Source organism: Lates calcarifer, linkage group LG20, assembly GCF_001640805.2.
Source record: "Lates calcarifer isolate ASB-BC8 linkage group LG20, TLL_Latcal_v3, whole genome shotgun sequence".
In the NCBI taxonomy this organism is placed as follows: Eukaryota; Metazoa; Chordata; class Actinopteri; family Centropomidae; genus Lates; species Lates calcarifer.
This window is the reverse complement of record NC_066852.1, coordinates 20,531,995-20,549,065: the sequence shown is the minus strand read 5'-3', so window position 1 is coordinate 20,549,065 and position 17,071 is coordinate 20,531,995. Positions and strand designations below refer to the sequence as shown.

At 39.4% G+C, this 17,071-nt stretch overlaps 1 protein-coding gene across 1 annotated transcript in view; it reads left to right on the top strand.

Annotated features, from left to right (window-relative positions):
• Positions 1–463: 463 nt before the first annotated feature.
• Positions 464–17,071, top strand: part of rxfp2a (relaxin family peptide receptor 2a) — a 39,576-nt gene continuing 22,968 nt past the window's right edge. Inside the window, exons 1-4 of the mRNA XM_018691196.2 lie at positions 464–906; positions 6,730–6,876; positions 10,870–10,953; positions 11,621–11,726. Of these exons, the coding sequence (XP_018546712.1) occupies positions 852–906; positions 6,730–6,876; positions 10,870–10,953; positions 11,621–11,726 (392 nt within the window). The 5' untranslated portion in view covers positions 464–851. The remainder of the gene's footprint in view (positions 907–6,729; positions 6,877–10,869; positions 10,954–11,620; positions 11,727–17,071) is intronic.

The window sequence follows — 17,071 nt, the reverse complement described above, 5'->3', positions numbered from 1 at the left end:
GTATTTGTAGAGCAGAGTGTAATAATGATCTGAGGACACAAGAGCAGCTAGGGAGCAACAGATCACACTGGCCCGCTGCTTATGAGGGTACAGCAGGAAGAAAGAAGCTGCTCTTGTGTCTTATGGCTAGTTTTGTTTTCAGATATAAATCAGCGTCTTCCTGTGTGTCTATCACCACTGAACTGAGCTGAACCCTGTAACCCTCAGGCCGGAGGGGCCGCTTGACTTGCAGTCCAGCAGGTGGGTGAGTGGTTGGATGCTGCGCTTCCTTTTAATCCTTTTATTTCACACTTTTCTGTGCTCGGGGGCAAACGACTGAGCCTCTGCAGGTGTGTCACAGATAAAATGTGTTTGTGTGAAAACTGAAAAAAAAAACCGAGACCGGATAAGAAGATTTAGAGAGAGGAAGAGAGAGCTGAGGCGGAGGAAGTGTTTTGGGCACTGTGTGTGCGTGTATGTGTGTGTGCGCGTGCATTTGTGCGGGAATATGTGTGTGTGAGTGAGTGAGAGAGAGACGGTGGCTTCCACCAGAGTCTTCAGAGAGCTCCGGAGAGAGCAGCGTGGAGTGGATGTAGCAGTTTTTACGCACCGGCTCGGTTTTGCTTTCAACGCTGCTACTTCATCTGATCCACCCTGATGGCTTAGCTCTCAATTTTCGATCCTGTTAAACATCGGGTCTGCTCTAACACATTGGACTGCCTGGGATTTCCGCTGACTTATCTGTCGATTGTCAGGCGGTTTTCGCGGTTGGTGGGGGGCGTGGGGGGAGTGGGGGGGGGGACCTACCCTGGATTGGTCTGAGACGTTACAGACGGGGCGACATAAGCGCAGGAAAACTTCTAAGACTCAGGATGGATGTACCTGTCATCGTTTTGCTCATCCACCTGACCCATACTGAGATTAGAGGTAAAGACATTAATAGAACTATTGAAGGTTATTTATCATATTTTCTTATCATTGTAGGTGATTTGTACTGAAGATGATTAATACTCTTATCAGTATGCAATAGTCAAGCAAAAGGACTTTTTCATTTACAGCTCATGTAACTTACTCATTTTGCATTCGTGAATGAAGACAGTTACTCTTCAAACTGCTAATGAAGCAATTTTAGCTCCACATTGAACTGAGGGCTCTCTAGTTCTTTTTTTTTTTTTTTTTTTAGAATCCTCAAATGGCTCTGTGGACAGGGCAACTATTTTGTAAACAGTGCTGTGATTTGAGTTGGATAGAAGTCTTATTTCTTTGGGGGAGTGTGTGCCCAGTTGGAGCTGGAGAGGCGTGAAAAGGGGCCTGAGGTCGTTCAGTTTTGTCTGATCTAAAATACATGGACATAGGATTATACGTTCTATAAGATGCATACTGAAGTATCTAAGTGAGATCATTCATTTAATAGTAAATATTCAATGCCCGCTCACACTTTCCTCCCAGTCTGTGTGACTCATCCTCAGGTCTCCTATTGTGTCAGAGGTGTTTGGTTGGATGAGGTCTTGCATGAGCATTTCTTTGACGCACAAGGACACAAACAGAGACACAGACATGACAGGTTATTGTTCTGTTTCACACTCAGTTACTGCAGGAATTTGTGTAAACTCTGTTGTGATTGGTGGCACAGGATGCCAGGAAAATTAACACTGTTTTTATTTCATGGCAGTTATTTTGATCTTTGTTCAGCGGTGGGAGAAGCACATAGGTATTTAAGTCACAGTACTCACTGTGTAAAATGTATCATTAAAATTCTCAGGTTCACAGGTTAATCTGTAACAATGCATATTTTATAATCTGATTATTTACTTATCTTAAAAGTAACTATAGCTGAGAAATATCCAGTTTTATCCCCTGGTTTTTTCCAGGCTCCTATGGTTCCCTGTGATATGATGTGATTGCTACAGGCCTTTGTGTTGTCAACTAGGAATACCACTGCAGGGAACTGTAAAGTATTGTACCAGAATCCCTCTTCTGGATAGATCTCTTTTCCTTTAAAGCAAAGGAAGGGTGTGTGTGTATATGTGTCTAAGCCAACACGTACAGCTGCTTTTATAAGGTCAGCCTTGTAGTTTAACTGCCTGTTAACATGTTTATGTCTTATTTTAAAGGCCCTCCTAAGGACAGGCACTGGAAATTAGCAGTACCTATAAATGCTGTGATGCATTACATTGGATAATTGCTGTAGAAATCTCTATGTACACAGCATCTGTCTCTATTAAATAAACATTACATGACATGAAATAAATGCAGTGGAGTAAAAATTACAATATTTCTCTATAAAATGTGGTGGATTAGACGTATAAAGTAGCATACAACGACTCCAAATATTCAAGTTACTCAAGTACAGGTCGCTATAATTTACACATAAGTTGATGTCCTTAGTTACCTTATTGGTTTTAATAATACTGGACAATTACAGTCACTGTCACAAAGAAATACAGGAAAAAATTAGAAACAGATCACTTAACAGAGCAAAAATCAACACAGCAAAAATACATGCATCAGTCAGAAAGTAGTATAAGCAGTAGTAGAAGTAGTCGTATTCTGAATGAATTGTCTTAAGTTATTTGTGACAAAGCAAGTGTTCTCCATCATGGTGGCAGAAGGCATTTAATTCAGTGTCAGGGAGTTTTTTTTTCAGAGTTTATTCAACTAATCAGTGTCAGAGAGCAAACAGTCACAAATACTGTGACATCTTCTGAGACTTTGGGAGCCAGCAGAGAAGGAGGCAGCGAAAACAAGGCCCGTAGACAATCAGTTCAATCTGTTTCACAAACATGTCAGATAATGTAGTCAGATTAGTGTGAGCCCTGTCAGACAACGATTGCTTACATCTGTCATATCAAGTCTTTTCTGTCTTTAGGGAGAGGGGGGCAGCTGGCTCGACCTTTCCTGTTTTGAGACCAGAGAGATTCTAGTACAACAGAAATAGCAGAACAAGGATCAGGACTCAGACAATGATCAAGATCACAAGGGGGTTTATATAGTTTTGCATGTCACTGGATTTCTCCAGAGTGAGTCAGTATTTTAGCCTGATTTTATTATAGTATAGTGACAGATAGCAGTGTTGATATGATGATTGTCATTCACGTAAAAACCTACTTATTTCAAAATCCTGTTTGTTTTTATGAAACACTGATACTAAATACTGATCATTGAAATACTGATCATTGGTTCAAAGGCTCAGAGAGAGAAACTGGCCTCCAACTAAGAACACAGGGACTCACCCATAGCCAAGAAGCACAAAACCATGGAGTGATTTTTGTCTCTTATTTTAATTTCAAGGCTCGTGTGGTGTGGTCAAATAAATCAGCTACAATTAATCCAGGACTCTGTTGTATGAGTTGCTGACTAGGACCAGAAGGAAAGCACAGATTATAAGTATCTTAAAGTCTTCACACTGGCTGCCTGTTAGCTTTCTCATTGATTTTAAAGTTCAGTTATTAGTCTATAAGGCACTGCATGTTCTAGCACCAGACTATCTATCAGAAATCCTTTTAACTTAAGGCCCCTCAGATCCTCTGTGTCTTCTCCTCTAGCTGTTACAAAATGCAGGATGAAAACCTTCAGTGGTGCTGCTCTCAGCCGTTACGCTCCGAGCCGCTGGATCAGCCTTCCAGAGAATCTGAGAGAAACTGAAAATACTTATATTTTTAAACACAGGCTATAAACCCCAGTCAATTTACCATCCCATGCATTTGTCAGTCACTTGTAAAGCACTTTGAATTGCATTTGCCATGCATGAATTGAAACAATCATTATCTAATTGAGGCATCAATATATTTTGGGAACTGGTCGTTCAAAGCCCATTGGTAATTTCAGGGAAGTACAGAATTTACAAACAAAACCAGATTTAAAGATTTTCATATTGGCTAATAATCAGCTAATATTAGTCCCATGAGCCCTCACATATGGTGTAAGCATCCTCCTGTCTGGGCACAATATCAGTTTTCATCACTTCTTGGCTTCAGTCTCCATGTGTGAAGGTTCACTGCCACACTGAGAGGTGTTGTGTCAGACTGAATCTGCTCTTTAAGGCTGGGAAGCCTCTGTGGAGCCTGGTAGACTGATTCAAATAGTCTTTTCTATTATTGTCTCAGTGTAGGCGGAAGCTTTGCCAGATGGCTTTAATAATTATCATATTTTCTTTGTTCAGCTGAAAGAGTCTGATACAAATTATATCTGTTGATGATACACTGAAAAAGCTTAGAATATAACTGTGGAAGTGACTTGGAACTCACACATAAATCCATTAATTTACTCTCAGCAGGCTGTAGAAAGGGGATCTGTCATTGTCAGACCACATAGTAAAAACAGGTTCAGATTTGGTGATGGCGCCACCTACATTAAAAGAAAAGAATAGCAGCTGGTGTTTTAACACATGCAGGCAGTGTAAGAGATATTTATGGATCTGTTCTCAGTCTGTTTGGACAGTTATTGTGGGGGAACATGTTCACTGAGGTTTCATTTGTTTACATGCATGTTGTTGTATATCGGCCTTCCCTTTATTAACAGATCTATTTATCTGATTTTTGACCTTCTAACGGGTGCTGTGCCTCTCTTTGTCTACTCAGCATGGTGGCTCGTGCTGACATTGCTCACAATAACACATCCCCGTCATGTTGGCTCTGATCTCCATCGCACTAGGTTTGAAAAAATAAAACATTTACCATGACGGCAGAGCGCTGACTCGGATTAACAGTGTGAGAAGTTCATGCATATCAGTCAAACAGAACATCTGCACTTTAATCGTGGTCAGCGTTTAATATCAAATCCACTGTGACCAAAACAAAAATGTGTCACTGTGCAAACATTACACTGTATTCGCTTTGATGTCATATTTTCTTACTCTGTATCAATTTTCCAGTGTCCAAGTTTCCCTAAAAGATTTAAGAGAATTTAATTGGACTGTTCCTTCCTCTAACTTGGAAGCTATTTTGGTTTGGAAACGGGGAGTCACTGCAATATAGAAGAATGTACAGTGTCCATGGAGCTTTGCATCATAGCATATGTTAATGTTTCTGCTGATATTCCAGGATACATTTCAATCCTATATAAGAATGAAGGCAGACAAAGGAGCTGATAATACTGCAGCTAAAACATGGATGCCTGGTTTGTTCTTATAAATTTTGTCTGTCTTCACCACAGCTTTTCCATCCTCTTCTGCTCCCAGTTTTTCTTTTCCCATAGTGTTTCTGTATTTTCTGTTGTTTTTGTTTTGCCTTTGCTATTCCTGACCTGTCCACCAGGCACCTCCTGTGACTTAGCACTTCATCAGCAGTGGATTGCCCCCTGCCCTCACAGCTACTAGTTAGTGTCTGAGGGTGGAGTTCTTGTGTGTTGGTTGGTTGTGTGAAAACTTAACTGTTTGTGTGTGTTGGTCTTCATTGTGAGAGTCAGCTGTACACTCTGTGGAATTTCCTGATATGTTGTTTGGGCCCTGTGGTGCAAGTCTGTACTTGCAAATTCCAGCAATATGGTCTGATGTTTTAGTTAAAACATCAGAGTTAAAACATCAGACCAGGGCCCCAGGCTGGGATCAACCAAAATATGACAGTGTGAGTACTACCATGGGAATTTCAATCAGTTTGCATTCACATTCTTGAGACACTGAGAAGTTTGACAGAATTATAATAATAAACATGTTCCAGAGAAGCATCAAGGTAGTAACGTGCAGAGAAATTCCTACAAATTGAAGATACAAACCAACTTAAACTCTTGAATTCAACAATGTGCCAAATATTAAGCAGTTTAATTTTAACATATGCAGAATGTAAACGTACTTGTCAACATTATCCATGTTTCTCTTTCATTTCTGCAGCAAGAACATTTTTTTCTAAAAATATTTGGACATCATTTTAAAAACAAAATTTAGTACAAAAAGTACAAGAACTTTTAGATCTGTTTTTTATTAGGTGTCAATAGAAAGGCTGTAAGATGGAACTAATGCTGCATGTGCCCCTTGCTGATATGAGTAGGTTCTTTGTGTTAGCTGGCAGGAAATAATGAGGGATTTGTTTCTGGCTTGTTTAACAGGCCACAGACGTGACAGGCCTCAGCAAATAAACTGCCAAAATAATTCTTCATGCCAGCGAAAGACTCTCATGAACAACTCATGTTTTGGACATAAAATGTGTAGCAGTGATAAATGATGAATCTTTTAATGCGAAACCAAAGGACTGTGAGATACTGTCTACTGTGCATCAAAATAATGGACAGATTATGATAAAACTGGCCCCTGGGAAAAGGCTGGTAAAAGGCTCCCCAACCTTCTTATGATCCCCAGACTGAAGGAAACACTTTTGCAGCCGTTTCATGTCTCTTACCTCTCTTTGTGGTTGTTTTTGTGGAAAAATTGGAGTAGTTTTTGGCACAAGTTAAGTAACTAAGCTAAATTTAAACTGCCAAGCAAATTAGTTCAGAAAAAGACTAATAATTTAATCCATATGCTTTGGAGAAGCTAACACCACGTGACAGTCAGTGACAGTCATAGGATGAATGGTCTGAAATATCCTAAACTAAGATGTCAATGTACTATATATGCCTGTGTATTTAAACCAGATTTTATTACATTACAACTGTCTGCTTTAAAATATCATAGAGATTTATCCTACATATATGAAGTCCTAGATAGGCTTGTCACACTTTTCTCTCGTTTTTATAATAGTAAAAAAAAAACTTTCTACCTCTGACATTTGATGCTATTTGTACGAATGATCTATGTAACCTCCATCTCTTCTTCAGCACTGGTGACCAGTAGCAGGGTGGAAGTAGAGGCTAGATGCCCACTTGGCCAGTTTCCATGTGGGAACATGAGTGAGTGCCTTCCCCAGGCTTTGCAGTGTAATGGACACAAGGACTGTCCCAACGGAGCTGACGAGAGGCGCTGCGGTAAGTGTGTGTATGTAATTACTTGTTTGTGGTGGTAAACAAACATGGAAGCCTCAGAAAATGTTAAAGATGACCAAGCAACACTGACAACAAAAACTCCATGTGGTGAGATTTGTCCCTAAAGGTTTATATCCCAAAAGAGTTCAATACATTTCTTCCCTCTGACACACAAATAATCTAGTTCCAGCTCCCAAAGGACGCTCAAACCGGATATTAGCTCAATCTGGAATTTAGTGCAATGACCACAAATATACAAATTTCAAACAAAAAAACAAAAAAGAAAAGAACATCAGAAACATCATCCAGCAGCCAAGATTATAATGACAAGTAGACAACAAGAGCAGAAATCCTCATCCTGTCAAACAAAGAGAGACTTAAGAAAAGTTAAATTAAAAAATAGAGTTGTTACCTAAAATATGCAAAGCAAAGTTAAGCAAAGAGAGTGAGAGGATTGTGTGAGGAGGGGAAATCAAGTAATTATTTCTTTAGTGCTCAAATTAAATGAACTATTTTCACATGCATATAAAAAAGGGTAATAAACTGGATGAATGACAGGTGAACAAGCACAATCATGAACCAATGAGAAACTCAACAGTATAGCTCAAAAAATAAAAGCAGTGATTTATCTAGGTGTAATTGCTGTGACTGAAACCCAGCCCTACATAAAATTTTGATCATACTTGAGAATGTAACCTTGTCAGAGACAGTCCATAAACTCAAAAACTTATTTACAGTCTTCAGTAACACACACTCAAAGATGCTGGAGGTATTTTACAGTCGCTGTACTTCCATCCATCGACGCAGGAACAGGTTGCTCAGCAGCAAATTAAAGAGCCCTTCACTGGAAGCAGGTCTCAACCAGTAAGACAGTAAGTCTCCCACCTGGGAGAGCTCATAGATTTATACTATTCTGACAGTTTATCACAAAGATGTACCACTGGGGTCATTGTGCTCCAAGTGTGGACATGATAATGCAGCAGTGAAGGAGTCAGTATCTTTTAGTAACTATGACAACTTAAATGCTGAAGAAGATTAAGAATTGAGGATGGCATGCTTGTTGTTCAAAGTTGTCAGTGCACACTGTTGATACAGCCAGTAGGTGCTCACAGCAGCTTTTGTGTTGTGGTAGATTTATCGAAGGAGGAAAGGAAAAGGTTCCAGGTTCAGACTTGGATTAGTGTGCTCTCAAGTCACTTGGATACAACCATGTTTTGAAAGTTTAATATTTAATGTGCCTAATGTGAACAACAACACAGTTCTTTTATTTTAGTTAAAACATCAGACCAGGGCCTCCAGACCCACTGGAGTCTTGGTTTCCTGTAACTTCTCAGGATCCTTGGACCATCTAGAGAATGAGCGACTGGAAAAACCTCCTCACCATATTTTATATTCTTTGCTGCCCTGACAACCTGGGCAGCTTCAGAGAAAGGCAGAGTAAACAACAGCAAGGTTTAATGTTTCTAACAGACAACTCTTCACTGGTGGCCAGTTTCAGAGAACTGTCCTGTCTCACATTATCATTCAAGACTAAGCTCTGAGCTATTGAATATTTACTTTTGTTTGTCGTCCATTATAGTGTTGAATTATCTCTCAAACGTTAAAACACTTTTCCATACACACTGAGAACAAACCATTCTCAATAAGTATTTTCCTCTGTCTCCTTTTAATATGGTCAGTTTTCTTCTGTTTGTCTGATAAACTGTGTGAAATCTGATACATATTTTATTTTGAAAATCACTGTATTTTCTGCAGGGAAAAGGCATATTTTTCTCATCAGCTAAAAGGGAGCACAAATTAGTCTGGCTGTGGTTGTGCCATCATGCCAATAACCAGAAACCCATTCTGTGCAGTATTACTTCCCCTCTCTCCCATCCTCCTCATCAGGCAGTCTGCCCTCACTGCCATGCTGTGCAGCACTGCCGTAATAACAAAGGTTTGAGAAAAAAAAAAAAAACTCACCAAACAATGAGAACGAGGTCCTCCCACTGGATGCGACACAACATCCTCGCAGCCGTCTTCTTTTTTCATTGTTCTTGAAGGTTGGCTTGCTGAACATTATGATCAGAGTACTGCACACAGCTTTAATATTGACTGTGAGCTGCAAGTATATGTTTTAAAGTGGCTGCCAATGCAATACAGACGAGGGAGAAAATGATGGGGCCATTTTCCATTTTCTCACTAGGGCTATCTTATTGACAGTACAAATGAACATAAAATTAAGTTTGTTAGTGGGCTAATGCCTACACAGCTGACATGACTGCTGCCAGTTGGCTCATTTAGATTATACAACAGGAGAAATGAGGGGGCATGGTTTGTCAGACCCCGTCCTGCTCCGTAGCGTTCAGCTGAGCTCTGACACACACAATGAACTCACAGGAATTAGTCTGTTGCTGCAGCGCTGGTAAAAACACCAGTAATGAAGACGCTCAGGCACTTGTTTTTGGCTTTTTATTACTTTAATTACTTGTTACTTATCAGTCATTATAAACACTGACAATTAACTGACAAGCATAAATCAGTTGAAGTGTGTGGTCTCCACTGTCACCTGCAGAACTGCAGAGCTGCTCACTGCTACACCTGCTGAATACCTGTTCTTTCTGCCAAGCACACTAAAAAAAAGATAGAGAACAAGTTTGGACAATATGTAAGCTCTTCATTTCTGCTCTTCACTTGAGTGAGGGTATAGGGATTCAAAGGCAATTTATGAATATGTCAGGTCACGGTGAGAGAGCGGTGTCACTTGTTAACAGGGCTCAGTGGATAAATGACACAACAGTTTGATACCCACTGTGAAGCCAAATGATCTGTCAAAACAGAATTCACATTTGGCAACATTTCTGTGTATTCACACAGAAAAATGGTCATTTCATAACTGACATTTATGGTTATTGCAACTTGGAAAAAAAAACTTTGAGAATTTATTTCCTGGAGATGACCGAGGAAAAATTGTTCCACAAAGCCAAGTTTCATAAACGAAGAAAAACATCCCTCCATCACTCACAAAGGCGTTTCTTATCTGCGTTCACTTACAGCCTTGATTGCAGCATCAGGGAGGCTCTGAATGGTAGCTGACTGTGAGCTGTGGTTGGTGTGTGCAGAGGAAGTGCTGGCTTCTTTACAGAGATGTGTCTGACAGCATGTTTGACAGCTACAAATGACTCTGCCTTATGGCGCTGATGCAAGACCTGTCTTTGATCAAATAATGTCTAGACCAGATCAGAGACTGCAGATAAATATTTAAAGCCAGTTTGTCATAAAAACCTCTAAGTAGAAGATAGAAGTGTGTGTGGACTACTTCATTGTCATTGATATGTTGACAGGTTATAAGCATAAAAGTCAGATAATGGAGTGGTACTTAAACTGATAATGGTAGTGCTTAATTTGGCTCATTGACACTCATTAGAATACCAGACAGCCAAGCATAATGCAAGGTCTGACCTAACTGTGGTGTGATTACATGTCACAGTTACTTAGACAAACTTTTGCAAGTATAAAATCTGTGTGGTGATGAAGTTTAAACACACCAATAGCCTAGAGGCAACTCATGTTTTGATAGAATTGATCTTAATGACATGACATGTGTTTGAAATGTTGGTTCCTGTCAAATCTCTTCAAGTGTTGTTGAATATTTGTTGAATCTACTCCCAAAATATCTGTATTAAAATGATTTTAAAAAATAATATGCCAAAACAACAGTGCTGTCAGTCAGTATTGTAGTCTCTTGTACAACACATTTCACTCTTAATTAAAAGTGGATTTCTGAGAGTTTCAGTCCAAAATCTAGAGAAAGACATTCAATGTGCAAAGATATGTCTCTAAATTCTGCAGTGTTTCAACAAGAGAGAATCCTTCTGTCCCGGTGGTGATAATTTACTGAGATTATCTTTACTGTGCTTATTCTTGTGACATTCTCTCCGCCAATAGTTTTTTTCAGTGGCATCACACCATAGTGGTCTTCAGACAGTAACTAATGTTCATTGTTTGGCTTTGCAGGGGACAACATTGGATGGGCGGACTTGTTTGGTCGAATTCTACAGAATGCCAGTCCTGTGGACCAGTACTTCCTGGATGAGTGTTGTAAGTGTGTGCGTATACAGTCTATGCATGTGTGTTCAGATATTTATCAGATGAGGATTGGTACATAACGGTTGTGTTGAGCAACATATAGGGACTCACCAGCTTGTTGTGCAACCATTTTTCTCAGAAATGTTAGTCCTATCTGTGATTAGGTTTAGGCAACAAAAGCATTTTAGGTAAAGATTGTGACTTACGTTAAATTCAAAGGTGCAATATGTACTTTTCTGCTGTTGCTACACTGCCAAAGTTAGCATGAACAGCTGTTTACTTAACATGCCAATGTTTTGCTTTTAGTTCCGCCACTTCTTTTCCTCTACTGAAGTTAGTATGCTAAAAAAGCTAGCCCCTTCTGATAGCAGAAACACTTGCTTTATAAAGTGGATTGCTGATGATACATTTGATCTGGTCAGTATTAGCCCCAATACTGATATGGCATACAACAACGTAACTTTGACTGATTAAATGTTTGTCATTTGCCAGTTTCTACTTCTCAAAAATAAGGATCATTGTAAACTGACCATTTTCATCCAACAATTAATCTATAATGAGAATAATTTCAGTCCTCATGGCTGATGAAGGTTCCATGTTGTCTCCTATAATAGTCCACTATAGTAAAAATCCACAAATCCATTGTCTGTTCTGTGTGTGTGTGTGTGTGTGTGTGTAGTTTTGCAGGAGTATCCGGAGAGCTGTGACTGCATACAGACAGATGTCGAGTGTGTGGAGGTCAACCTACACGATGTCCCTCCACTCTCTCCAAATGTTACCTGGCTGTAAGTGTCCTCTGACTGTAATGACTGTGTGGGTATACGTGTCTTTGCACTTCTATTTTTGCAACTTCCAATCTGAGTTTGAAAGTGAGGAGTCTTAATAGTTTCCTCAAGAAGCTATTCAAGGTCTGGACGTGGTTAGAATAAACAATGTGGGTGGTTCTCTCTATTCTTGAAGATGTAGTCAGAGGCCGAGGAATTGTTAATAAAAACATGTAATCTTTTTAGAGATCTAAATGATTTCAACACACGCCAGTAAAAACCCCCAATACGATAACAGTAATTGGTTGATTATACAGTATGTAGAGATTGCATTCTTTGTACTGATTTCTGACAAAGTCTTGCTGAGTAGTGGATTGACATAAAAAAAAAAAGTATTATATTTTACATATAATATATTTACATTTCTTTTGTCCTTTGTTGTATTTTCCTTTCAGCCCTCTTAGCACTTTTAACAATCCTCTTGATTTTTGACCTCTCTTTATTATACTGCTTTCTTATCACCGCTTTTTTCTCTTTAAAGTTTAAGTGCCAGACCTGTTCTTGTTTGTGACGTCTGCTGAAAATGACTTTGAGTGTTTGTTTGTTTTTTTTTTTTAGTACAGAAGGTCAGAGACTGTGCTGTTGACAGTAAGTGCTGGTCAGTGTCTCAGCAGCTGTAATACTCTGATTTTTATGTTTGGGGGGGAAACTAGCTGCTGAATCAGTCACAACCTCTGAGTAAAGCCAGAGACCTGCGGTCATGCTTATTATGGTCTCCATGGAAACCTGTTTCCCACTGAGCTCATTTCACCAGCAGGGGAATCCTCAGAGATCTAGACCAAGACCCAGGGCAGTCCACAGAGCAAGATGACTAAATATAGTCTGTCGTTTTCTGGTCTCTCTAGAATTAGGCTTTTTGGTGACTTGTTGTTTTGTTCCCTACAGTTCCTTTAAAGGAATATTTGATTCTTATTGGAGAAAATGTTGATCTGCTGGTTCTCTGACAACCTTAAGTTTGTGTATGGATTAAATTAAAAAAAAAAGTTTAGTCAAAAACACTTCTCAAATTCAGCACTCATTATGGTCACCACACTATTCATAATTTGGCTTCAGCATTCCCGCAGTAGTCTAATTTAGTCTACCTCATTTGTTATATGATGATGTTGTTCAGTGCATCCATTGTCTCATTCAACTCCTTATTTAGTGTTAATAGCTGGAGGTTCGTTTATCAGCAGCAGTCTCTGGTGCTTCTCTTTGAGCAGAGAAAAGTAAAGAAAAGTAAAACAGACCAAAAAAAGACTGACTTTCCTGTTGTTTTGTTTTCCATCCATCTTATAGAGTCTTGTAGAGATAGATGGGTAATTTTAATGTCCTAGCCCTACTCATTTTAGTTTGTGGCCTAATTACTTAATTGAATCATCCATTCCTTTTCTATTTGGTCTCAGCCTCGCACCATTGACTGCTCTGTTTCCCGAGAACTAATAAAATTACTCAAATTATCCACTGAGCTTCTAAATGTTAGCTCTCTGATACAAGCTGTTTATTTTTGAACGATTTTGTTAATCGCAGGTCCATTAATTTCTTTAAATGGACCTGCCTTCCTTAAATAATCTTTACTTTCAGAGTGCAGCCTCCTGTTCTCTCTCTGGTGATTTACTGGCCTGTACTCTCAAAGCACACTGACAAACTACAGTCTATGTTTCGTAGTCCAGAGCTGACCACAACAAGCTAACACCAAGCTCTTTGGGGATTTTTCTGAGCCTTGTAGTTTTGTACTTTCTGCCAGAGGTCATTCACATAATTCTCAACAGACTTTTATATGAAATTTCAGTTTTTGAAGTGGTATTTATATTTGGAGTTCATTTATATTTGTATATTCTTATTAATATGCTAGTCTCCTCTCAAACTGATACCTACTTAATTTGTTTTTTGTCTGGGATTGTTAGTCACTCAGTTTCATGTTAGTTAGATAATACACGAAGATCCGGACACACTTTCCTATTTTCATCTTATCACAAAAAATAAAATAAAAAAAAAATACAAAAATTCTGCAACACCATTTGTTCTCACCTCAGGACTGGACTGCTGACAACATCATCTGGCTCATGTTCTTTTTCCTCTGCTATGGCTTATTTTTTAATTTTGAAAAAAATCCCACAGTTTTTCTGATGACGTTTAAGGTACTGACATGGCTTAGATTTAGATTTTAGATTCTACTATAAATCCACTGCAAGATAGAGCAGATAGAGTTTGAGATCCTGCTAGAACCACCACATGAAGTCCACACACAAAAGGTGACTGGACCTTTAATCGAAAACTGATATCTCTCATTTACAGATGTAGTCACTGTATGCATATACATATCATGCTACCTATTTAAAAACCTATACTATACTAACCTAGTTTTTACTGTTATTTTTCTTCTTCTTTTCTCTACATATGCAAATGACATGCTTGTCTTTGATGTTTAATTTCACTGCCATAAACATCCTTTGCCTGTTTCTTTGCCTTTTAATTTAATTAAGTTAATTGTCCATGTTCTGAGTTGTTGTGAAGCACTTTGTAAATTTTCCACCTCACACGCTGAATGCTTAATGAAATATAGTCAGTCCATCTGTTTGCTACTTCTGCTTTCTACCACTGCTTGCCCCAGCCTCATAACCCAAAGAAACCCATGTGTTGAAGAGTTAATACACTCACATGGACACACTCATACATGCAACTCAACAGGGAAACCTGGAGTTTTTCAAGACAACTGTCAAGAGAGAACTTCACAGATTTTATACATCGAAATCAGTAAAGACATCTTGAGGCTCTGGAGGGACTTTGTCAGGACTGACGGCCACCAGTGCATCACTGGGATTATCTCAGCTTGAGTTCGGAGAAGACCAATTTTAAAAGGAAAGCCAGAGAGGGTCTGATTCTCCACTCACCTTAGACTAAAAGTCAGGATATCTTGGCCCTCGCTGCAACATGTCTGGGTTTAGGTTTATGTCTAAAAAGTCCCCCAACTTTAAGTCACTGGAGTCCTCCTCCAAGTTGGTCACCTGCTTCAGTATCTGTGGACGATAATGACGAAAGTATAAAATGACCTTATTATCATAGGCTTTAATATTGCACTTCCCTCCATCTAGATGCTAACACCTTCACTTTCTTATGGCTGGAGCTAGCTTTTAGCTGGGAGAAGACATCGTCAGGCGGCGTCCAATTTTCCTCAGACATTTCAACCCTGTGATGGCCTCTGACTGTTCCAGAGCCAACAAGAGGCTCTTTCAGTTTCCTCCCTCCTTCCACCTGCGAGCAGCTGTCCTCGTCTCCCTTCCTGCTATTCCCAGAGCATCCTTCACCCCTGCCTGTGCTTTCGATTACTGAGGGGCCATTTCCCTTTCTCACAAGTTGGGTGCCTGGGATGGCATTAGGCGAGTCCCCCTGGAGCGGCTACTGAGAGGTCTCCTTGGGGGATGGGGTACTTCCTGACTGGAGTCCTCCTGCAGCTCACGGAGTGCCTCCACTCGTCTCTGCATCTGTTTATCTCTTCTTCCGCATTTGGCTCTGGAGTGATTAAGTCCCTTTGCTTTCTTGCCAACTTTCCCACAGTGGCACTTCTGACACTTCCCCTGTCAGTGTGATATGGTTGAGTCTTAAGGTACCTAGATAATACATAAAAATCTGTATTAATAAGTAACAAGTTCAGGCCTTTTCTAACTTTAGCATCCCATCTTAACAAGAAGAAAACACGAAGGCAACTGGCCTCTAAAATGTTCACTTGTTTTTATAGTAACTGACCTTTTTATGGCTGTGGATAATGGCCACTGAGTCATTTGTCTCAACTTAATCTGGCCTTCAGCAGCACAGCCTGTCTTTTTTTGTGGAAACACCTCTCTGCCTGGGACTTTATCTCTTCTTTGAAATTTGGCAGTGCTCCATTTTCAGTCCCTTATTGAAGTCAGTGAGCACCTTCAACAAAATGAAAGCTGCTATTATATCTTGGTTTAAATGCAGTCAAGAGTGAAGTCACTTCATGTAATTCGTAACCCCCTGGCCTACGTGAATCAGATTTGTGAAAGCTAAACTTGTCACATTAGACAGTAAAAACAATAAAACCTGCTGCCAGAAAAGTTCAACAAATCAGCAGTTCAAATCTGAATTTTGAGATGGAGACGAAAAAGGCAGCTGAAATATGATTTCCCACCTCAGAATATACAACGAGATGATGATAGTGATCTTGAATGATTGTCACATTACATCTCGGATTGTCTGTTTCTCCTCAATTCAAAGTTTTTTTCCCCATCTCCGGTTGGTGAAATATGAAATCTCATCATCCTTCTTTTACCCTCTCTGCCTCCAGTGTCACTTTTTTTAATTTGTTGGGAGGAAAGTCTGGTTTCATCATCAAGCTACAGCTGTTGTATGCAAAAGGCTTTGATTTAGTTTCTGATGCTTTCGTTTCCCCAGTTGGTTTTAATGGTCTGCTGTCTGCGTTTTTCTGTTTGGTTCATCTTTTGTAAAGCTCTTTGTAATGTTTTGTTTTAGAAAGTACTGTGTAATCACACTGTATACAGCTATAAGGCTGTAACAAGCTTGTTAAAGAGAAGATGCTGATATATTCACATTTATAGTTGCTAGAGTAGAAAGGCCTATTGCTGCTGCTGTCTTTGTTCTCTGTGCTTTCCCTGAGATTTGCATCTCTCTTCATCTCTACTGTGCACAATAAAAGGTGTTTTAGATTTTATTACAAATGTGTTGTATTGTTCAAATCTGATATGGTGTTTGTGTGCAGGTGTGTGTATAATGTGTGCATGTGTGGGCGCACCAGTCGCTCACCAAAGCTCTGTCCTTACTGCAGCATCTCATCTTCACTGCATGTCATCACCACTCTCTCACCTCCTTCCCTGTCTCCCTCCGCTGACTGTCAAATTAAGGCAAAAATGCAGTGGAAAAAAAACATTTTTTTGGGGTCACAAATAGTAAAAAAATAGAAAAGAAAAAAAATGCTTACTGTGGTGTAAATAACACAAATAAATTCAGCCTTATTAAATATTCAACCAAAGATGATTTGCTTGAATTTTGATGTAAATTAAGTGAAGACCTCGCTTCCCTTTAAGAGTTCTGGTGTTAGCACTGTGTGTGTGTGTGTGTGTTGTGTTTGAGGGAAGGTGGTATACAATTTTTGCAATGCAGTTATTATGTTCATGTCCTTGTGGTAACCTTTCCAGGTTCTTTGCAAGTCTTTACTTTGCCAACTCTGACAGGTGATGCTTTTATTACTGTGGAGATTTGGCAGCAAGAACCTTTTTAAAGCCATTTCTGAATAAAACAGCAGTAGTTAAGAGTTTTGTGTGACAGTTTATTGCACATAATGCTCC